Source organism: Diuraphis noxia, unplaced genomic scaffold, assembly GCF_037042655.1.
Source record: "Diuraphis noxia isolate RWA-SAM2 unplaced genomic scaffold, SU_Dnox_SAM2 contig0004, whole genome shotgun sequence".
Lineage (NCBI taxonomy): Eukaryota > Metazoa > Arthropoda > Insecta > Hemiptera > Aphididae > Diuraphis > Diuraphis noxia.
The window spans coordinates 6,386,599-6,396,481 of record NW_028301714.1 but is presented as its reverse complement, the minus strand read 5'-3'; the positions used below and the strand labels follow the sequence as shown (position 1 = coordinate 6,396,481).

Below are 9,883 nucleotides of genomic sequence, written 5' to 3'. Positions count from 1 at the left end.
TACGGTTTGAAAAAAAAAAATTATTATTGTTGTTGAATTTGAATACACCCCCTAACTACGACTATCACCCCCTCTAATGAACTAGAATTTGAAAACTTTGAGCCAATACAGATTAATGGGACCCCGAAAAAATTGTGTAATCTAATCGTTTCGAGATTACACTTAACTGTGATGTAAGTACCTACTGATGTATTGATATTGTTTACCACTGCAGCAAACATAATGCTTACATTAATTCATTGAAACGTTCAACGCGAGATCGTCTTAAACACAATCGATTTGACCCAGTACAAGAGAGGGGCTGACATTTACGGAAGGAAAAACTTCCACCAGGGTTCGTTGTGGTTGGGACCCTTCCCCGCTGGCGGCATCGAATAAACAGGGGAGTGTCACTCCATCGGAATTACGTGTTCCGTTCAAATATGTTTTCGTAATGCAACAGTTTTCGACTAGACATCTATCGGCATACATGTACGAGTAAATTAAAATCGTATAATCGACATGTAACGACTAAAACCGATCAACGGTTAAACAGCTTCCGAGAGATAAATAATACATAATATACCTACATGCAACGAAAAAAAACCAGATAAACAAAAATTCTAACTTAAATATATTTCCATTTTGATATGCTCCAAGACTTACGACAGAATACTCAAGAAACAAGAAATACTGTAAGTAAATATCATTATGTATACAATTTATTATCGATAGTATATGTGTTTTGTGTGCATGATGAGCGTGTATGTGTGTGTGTATACTGATAGGTGGTGAATGTATATTATGTAACATGACGAGCACATGATAGCATTTTAATCACAAACATACCTTGTGTTATCAATATTATCATCTTTCAGTGTCGAATAAGTAGAAAAGCGATTAATACTTATTAGTTGTGCGTAATACTAATGATGAAAATGTACCCCAAAATGTTGATGTTATAATAATCTAAATTATGTAATTTATTTTAATCCGTTTATATAATTACTATAAATAAATCAATAGTGTTGTAAAACTAAGCCCTGGTCAAAATGTATATTATAATAAGTATTATACTACCTGCGCATATATTTTGAAAATGTATATCTATGTTGTAATTAAATTTACTAATTTGAATTTTAAACATATATTTACAATATATTTTTTTAATTAAATTTAAATTAATTGATAGATTTTTTTTTAAGCAATTTATAACCGTGAAAAAGTCATCTAAGTCCAGGGACAAATTCTTTTAAAACTGTAGTTTTCATCAATATCACTTATGAATATTCAATAATTAAAAATACAGATGTAACGTATTAAGTACTACTATTGAATTAATATAGAGTTATCTTACTACACAGAACAATAATATCTTAAATATTCTAACTATACGAATATACAAACGTAGTCTTAAAAAAAGTCCACTCAAAATATTTATATTTATTAGTTATTAATATCGATGTTCGTAAATATTTTCAAATTGCATTTCAAAAAAAAAATTGTTTGTATACTTTTCAAATTAACAATAAATTTAAAGAAAATATTTAAGTTTGTAGTGTGTAAAATTCACAGCTCTGGTAATAGTAAATACTCGTAATATGATATCTTAACTTGTAAGATAAAATATGTTTAGTATCTCTAAACCCTAAAAAAATATAATTTTCATCTTTTATAGTATGATGATATTACTTTTCGGTTTAATTTTTACACTATTTTTTCGTTATAGAAAAGAAAGTTCTAAATAAGTACCTTAAAAGAAAAGTTTGCGAACCACCCGAACAAGGCTGTCACCGAGAAATGTTGATAAGTTTCTATAATAATAAGAACCAACAAACTTTAACATAAATAATTCGTTTACCCGTTTACAAAATTTAGTGCATACAACAAAGAGTATAAGTATATATGAATTCTTTATCACGTTTTACATTTAAAATGATCGACATCAGCTTATTAAGTTAAATTCAATAATAATAATTTCATAATATCACAATACACCATATTTGAGATAGAAATAATAATAATGAATTATTAATTTATAAAATAAAAGTTATTTGATATCAGTTAAATACTAAACAAATCTTATTTATTTCAAATACGTATTATATTTTTCATGTATAGTAGTGTAAAGGAAATTTAATGCAAATTATAAATCATTTATATGTATAATTTAATGAAAACTATAAATTAGTTTAAGATGATATTAATATTAGCAAAGAATTTTTAACAATTAATATAAAATAAATAAATTGAAATAATGTAATTAGCTATTATTTTTCATCTACAAGCAAAATCAAAAAAGAAAACATCTATTTATACATTTGTAACTTATAAATATAAATTACATACGACTTTAAAATAAAAATATTGAATATCTTCCCACTTAATAAGCTTTAGAATGGCTACTTTAAACCATAAACAAAATCGTTACTTCGTTATAATTTTCGTTTTCCGAGAATACTGTCTAGGTTAGTCGATTTAATTTACATAAAAGTGAAGCTTATTTTTAAAGGTCGAATATAACAATAATAATACGTAATTATAATAAGCAACTAGAGGTCAAAAACCTCAAGCTGGCCAAATTAGACACTTTACCGAACAGCAGAACTTATACAAAATTACAGCATATAAAATAGCTTACTATATAACAATATTATAACCATATTTAATCGATTATCAAGTTCATACATTATACATAAATATATATATATATATGTAAAACATTATATTAGAGGTAATAAACAATGAAAAAATGTAGAGAGACAATATTAAATATAGACAATGGCCAGTTTTTTTTTTTTTTTAACATTAATTTTGTTTTTACAGCAGTAACACTGCAGGTCGTAAAATTTCCATTAACAAAATAAATATAATATACATACATAATGTGTATATATATATATATATATATATATATATTTAATTATTTTAAGTACCTACACAAATAAAAATTAATTAAACAATCGATTTTTGGCTTTTAACGATTTATTTTCGAACATTGCGCCGGCGGTAGATGCCAATCACAAGGGTTGAATTCGACCAAACCTAACATTTGAGTAGACACGTATAAACAATATAATATTTACATATATCTATACCCCTAAACCGTTTTTAAACACGACAAATAACGATTGGAAAAATATCTAAAAACTTTATACACGCGCAATAAATAATTTTTTTTTAGCCCTTTATACGCTCCCGTTGCACAACGATTTTTGTTGTGTCTGTCGCACACGGCAAAACGGAAACATAACGTACCTAATAAAAGATTATGTTTTTTAAATTGTGAAAAACATTGTAATAAATGTTAATTACTGCGCTGACCGTTGGCCATAATATATCATACAGGAAAGCAGCGAAATTCTATGGCGGCCAAGGACCGAGGCGGCAACAGTGCGGGCGGCGGTGGCCGGAAGAAGAAGCACGAACCACCGCCGAAGCCCATACCGGAACAGGACAGGCATATTTGTGGGCTGATATGCGTGTGTCAGCTTACATTCGTGCTGAGCTCCGTGTCGCTGGTGTACCTGTCAGTGGCCATCTACGTGCCCGGCTACAGGGCTTTCAACGCGGCCATCGAGACGGTTCCGCTCATGTGCCAGACGATCAACTCGACGGTGTCCAACAACTGCGAGTGGGCGTCGTGCGGCGAGTGGTGTCTGACGAAACCGTCGGGAAACTGTCCGCAGTACCTTGTCACGGTCCGGCACAACGGCACCGAAATCGGGGTGGAGAACTGCACGCGGCTCACGAGCGTCTCATGTCCGCAGGCAAGTTTCCAAACTATTCGCGGTCGAGGAGGGTGCCGAGTTTTTGTTAGGTTTTTTTTTTTACCGCGCACACCACCGCGTCGTCGTGTTTCTCGATTTCGTAAATAATACGCGTGTAAATATATTTCAACCCGCGGTCGACCAATTTAGCCACCAGCACCGCCACTTAAGCCAAAACCACCGAGACCACGTGTGGTCATCATCGTATCCATAATAAGCACTAAGTAGGTATAGACATATAGCTTAAAGCCGAACACATATTTCGTTATATTTCTCGTCGAAACCAATACACAAACTATCCCGCGTGTATATTAGGTTATATATTTACAAAGGTATACATCATGTGCAAAACATATTCGAATAAAACGCCGTGTTTTTCGTCCATAAAAATAATACGATTCCATCACGCAAGTCATATAGGTCGACTGTAAGGTAGGAGGTGCCTACCAGAGGGTGTACAGTAAAAAATTATACTATAACTTTTCAGCATATAATGTATATATGTGTGTGTGTGAGTATAAATTGCAGTAAATACAATGCAATAGTTGTATAATAAACGCGAAGCTCCGGTATAACACGCGGCATTTCGTGATCGAATAAAATATAACTAAGACGCAATTATTGTTAAAAAACCGAAATAAAATAAATTTTTTCATTAAATAAAAATATAGCCACAACATATAGGGAAAGACGGTTAAAATACATCTATACACTGAGGAATTATGAAGGCATGCTCGCCCCTTTTTTGAAATTTATATATATACATAGGTAAAGAAAATAGTTTTAAACTCTTAAATTGTATAATACTACTTAACTACTTTAAGAGAAATCTCAAATGGAATAAACAAATTTCTGTTTGTCAAATTGTAAAACCCCTTTTTAACTGTAACTTTGTGTACTAAAAGGAATAAGGTCCATGGGTTTCGAAAATATATTATAGGGGTTATGGTAATTGGACAATTTTAGTGGATAATCCACATTTTTAAAATGGTCCAATAATATAAATAGGTACTAGGACCAATATTGCATCTATATTATATTTTTGTAAAACAATTTTTAAGGACTAAATTATATGTACTATCCCTATTTTAAAAATTTTAATACCTGAAAGACTACTAGTTCAAATTTCGAATTAGGTTCAAGCATAATTTTCAAAAGAATTACCCACTATCAATAATTTACAATAAAAACTAAAAGGATTTTCATTTGAAAACCTAAAATTTGTTTTGCCACAGGACACTCCTGGAAAATGTATACAAAATAATATTTCAAGAATTTCAAAAAAATGATATGAACATTTAAAAAAATTAGAATTTTAAAAATGTATTGTTATAGAACAATTAATAATTAGGAATGAGCATTCTTGATGAATAATCATGTACTTATATGATTTAATATAAAGTATGTACATATGTAAACAAACGAGTATAATATAGCATAAGTTTACCAGTTCCAAAAAGTAAAGTCCAATCAAACAAAATAAAAAATGATGATGACACACCGGCCAGTCATAATCGACGCGTTGCCATTGACGGACTAGTACGTGGTGGTAAAGTCGATAAGCGCATCATAAAACGCAACTCTATAATATGATAATTATTTTTCGAACTCGTCCGATTAACCACGCTTTCCCGCAGGCTAATCCGGATACACTGAAACGGTACAACTGCAACAACAACAAAGAGTGTTTGGGTCTGACGGGCATCATGGCCTGTAGGCTAGGCCACTGTTCCAACATGTCAGAGCTGTACCAGTGTTACTACAACAAGAGCGGATCGTCGATAAACAGCGACCAAGACAATTTGAAGCTCAACGGTTATTTCATCTGTGAAAACGGGAGGTAAGAACAGTCGTCATATACATTACGGTTGAAATATTGTGCGAAAGTAATCAAATAAAAAAAAAAAAATTATTTCTTTGGCGTTTTTAAGCTGTTTCACGATTAAATGGCCATTCGACTGTGATCGATACTGTAACAAAATCACGACGACGGGAGTGAACGTGTTCCTGCGACTCGGGGACACGGTGCACACGGGTGACTGTCAGCGAGTGGTGGCGTACAACAAGGCCAACGGCAATGCGGCGCACGGGGAACCACTGGCGACGCCCAAAGAGATCTGGACCGACGAGAACTCGACCATCGGCATATTCATGGCCAGCTGCAACGGCATAACGAGGGACAGCGTCAATTCTCTGAGGTAAGTGCGGGTGTATAGTTTGCTTTTCGAATTTGTTTTTCATTCGTTTTCCTTCGTCTGCCGCTGCTGCTGCTGATGCCGCTGCTGCTGCACTGTTGCCACCTGCATCTGCAGAGCCTTTGACTGCATCAACGGCACCGTACTCGATGAATCGCAAATGCCGCAACTGTTCATAAACTTCACGACGTTCTGGACGATATACGAAGCAAGCGATCGGCCGCTCGACGAGACCAACACGTTCGTACCCGCGCAATCCGCCCTCACCGTCTACAACTCCACCAGACTGTACATAAACCAGCAAGGGTGCGTAAACACGTTGCGCAACGAGTGCAGAGACTTCAGCTTCACGCATGGTCGAGCCGGCGACAACCACACGGCGCTGAGCCGGTTCCCATGCTTTTACACAAAGGTATAATATTTTACCTACATCGCGTAACTTATTAGTACCTAAGTTATTTTTATTTTTTGGTTTTCTGCGCATGCAGTATAATATAGACATCATTTAATCGATTTAGATAGGAATTGTGACTAGACCAGAGGGTCTATAGTAGTCTTAGTACTAAGTATATTTAAATGACCTATATATGAAATATTAAATGAATAAAATCCATATTTAATTTCTATTTTTAACAAAACATTACGTTTTTCTACGAAAAGGTTAATATTGTTTTCACATGTATATAAAATATGCACGTTTCGAACGGCTATGGAAAATTATCGCTATTGAAAACACATTTAAACAAAAGTTTCAAAAACGGTTGCCAGAAAAATGCCAACGATTATTGCTTAATCCAGAATAATAAATTTTAACGATATTATACGAATAAATAATATGGATGTGCCCAACATGTCTATACCTGTTGCCTGCACAAGTCGGTTTTCGATAAAGTACTTAACATAATTATTATACATTACGCATCATACATAGTATGAATTTTTTATCGCTGGGTTAAATATAGGTATATGTCAGTTAATAAAATCGAAACAATTCTGACGAATTTCATATTACGATTAACGTATTCTTGAAAAATGGATAAATAATAATAATTTTGCTCGTCAAACATTTACATATGTTTAGCTTGTAACAAATCCTGCACTTTCGTGATCAAAGATTACAATATATAATATAACGCAAAATAATTATAATACCTATTAAAAATACAGCTGACAATTAGATGTTATTCAATGGTAACTTGAATTGATTGCACGACCCTCAAAAATTTTTGAAATAAAAAGTGGCCAACTCCCTAAAAAAGTCGATGACTCGTGTGGGACTCGTCAGATAATCGTTTTCGACCGAGTATACATGTAGGTATATTATACGACATTTAAATTCGCCTCACGACTGCAGTAAAATCGAAAATCCACTTTCCGCGATTTCGCGATGGAATTAAATTTTAGATTTCTGTCGACATTAATTACTAACGGTTAACGATCGAACGCCTGCGTTGTTCAATGTTGTTTATTAATGTTATATGTTGTTGTTGATGCAGAACGATTCGTTCTCGGCGCTGGCCCGTTTTGACCTGAACAAGACGTGGTGGGAACTGATGGTGGGCGTCACCGTGCCCGGCATACTGTTCGCCGTGTCGTTCTTGACGTTGCTGATCGTCCACCAGACGGTCAAGGTAGGCGACGACGCCCGCATGACTTGCCAGTGGTGCGCGGACGGCGACGCCGGTGCCGCGGCCGACGAACCGTTCATGAAGCACATCGACAATCAGGCAACTGCAGGTGGAGGGGGACGTAAGCACCGGAAGCGAGGCGACCTGCAGGAGCTCAGTGTCATCGAAGCGCTGGTGGCTAGGTCGGCGGACATGTCCGTCGGTGTCGACGGTAGGCGTCCGGTGGATGGCCCGGACGTGTAGAGTGACACCGTTGCCAACGTTTATAACAACATAATGATGATGTATCGTTTTTAATTGGACGGACGGACGTGCGAAAACCGTCAGGTCTAACCCTCCGTCGACCGCACACGATAACTAAACGGTAACGCGCAGAAATCGAACGTCAGGCCGATAATTTTTAATATGATATTAGAACATAACGATGTAATAACAATATAATATAGTGTTGTTATATAATTATTGCAATACCATTTTCATTTCGCGAACGATTCAAAAAGCTTTTGCAAACATTTTACTATTCGGACTCGAGTCCACAAGTACATAAAAGTTATATATTATAAAGCGTTATTTTTTCTATATTATTATACTGACTATTTCGTACGCCAAGTAATAAAATAATATACGTAAGTAAGATAATATGTGTGTCGAGTACACATTCACCGCGCATTACGAGTGAATAATATGATAAAAATGTATACCTATAGGCAAATATTCCGACCATCAAAAATTATTCTTAAAAAACCATTGCGTTGATCATATTATAATATTGTAGTCTTTTTTTTATTTAAAGACATTTTGTAATTTTTTTTTTACATATTATATTTCTTATAATATTATATTCACTAATATCGTTTTTTTTTAGTTTTTTTATTATGCTAAATAATATATTTGTACTAAATTTTTATGTTTTATCACTTTTAAATAAATATTAAATTATTTTCAACAATAAATGTATTTTGAAATTTAAGCCCGGGATATTAATTCTGACGCCACGTCAATATCCATTTATTAATACCTATACACAATATGACAGATAAAGAATATCGCTCGTCTTCGTAAAGCCAGTACCTTACGATTCTTGACATATTGACGTTTACATAAAACCGACACGTTTAATACTAAGTGAACCTATGCTGTAAAAATCAAGTATTTTCACTGGAAATATTGAATACATTTACAATTATTACAATCAAACGGAAAATCAATAAAATCTGCTGTTTTATGAAACTGAAAATACGCTACATTTTCGTATCGTTTACGTATTAATTATGATCAATATTAGGTATACCAATACCAAAATCAACCTGGCCCATGTTTTGGTTCAAGTACAAGGTATGCAATTTTTTGTCTTGGGTGCAATGTGCCAGGGGGGCCTCGGGCTGAGGTTGTTTTAGAGGCCTCGAGTTTATGTCCCAAATTTTCAAACTTTATAAGGAAATAAAATATTAACAATCAGAAAAAATGATTTAAAAAAAAAATACCTACTCTTTATTTAAAATAATTTGTATGTGAGCTTCACGCGTATATTCGCCATAACGTGTCATTGGCAGTGCATGGATAACAAAAAAAATGGACTCTTCCCTCACACAGACAGCAAAAAAATCAAAAATAATTATCATTAAAATATAAAAATTGTAGGTTCTATATTTATAGCATTTTGAACTTATTCACAACTATTTTATTATTAAATAACTCTACCTGCTTAGACGTTATGAAATATTAAATAAATAAATGTCCATCTTACATGGCAATCTTTTTAAACTACCTAATAAATAAATAGTATGTGGTTTAAATTTAAAAAAAAAGCTTTTAAGAGTATATAAATGGGACGTTTCTTGAAGTCATGGACGAATACGAATCCAATGCACATATTTTTGCATACGGTATCATAATTAGTTAGATAAAATCCTTCTCTTTGAGGCCAATTTTTAAATTTGAAAAAATAAGATCAAACTATAGAGGCGAGACAAAACATTGTAAATATTTTAAGTGATCTTCCCCAATGAACTTTGAAATATCGATATTGATTATATGTAATATTAATTTAGTATACTACAATTTGAACAAAACAAAACTGAAGTTGTTTTATTAATTACAATATACGACTAAAAATGTTACGAATATCGTGTATACCTACTGTGTTGTCAGCTATACATCAAAATTATATGTACGAGTATATGAGTAAAAGTAATATACTTAATACGTAAATACCTACGGATATTCTCGAGAGAATATTCCTCAGGGACATTCACCTCTTCAATATCAATTTTTTGTCTCAAATTATAAAAAAAATACATGTATAATGCAT

General features: G+C 33.3%; 1 protein-coding gene across 1 annotated transcript; it reads left to right on the top strand.

The window, feature by feature from the left end:
* Positions 1 to 362: 362 nt before the first annotated feature.
* Teh4 (tipE homolog 4 phospholipid transfer protein) lies at positions 363 to 8,525 on the top strand. The gene is made up of 6 exons (XM_015519490.2): positions 363 to 674; positions 3,328 to 3,749; positions 5,387 to 5,589; positions 5,681 to 5,947; positions 6,062 to 6,356; positions 7,441 to 8,525. Exons 2-6 carry the CDS (start codon positions 3,345 to 3,347, stop codon positions 7,813 to 7,815), a joined length of 1,545 nt encoding a protein of 514 aa, XP_015374976.1. The 5' UTR covers positions 363 to 674; positions 3,328 to 3,344; the 3' UTR covers positions 7,816 to 8,525.
* Positions 8,526 to 9,883: the final 1,358 nt, after the last annotated feature.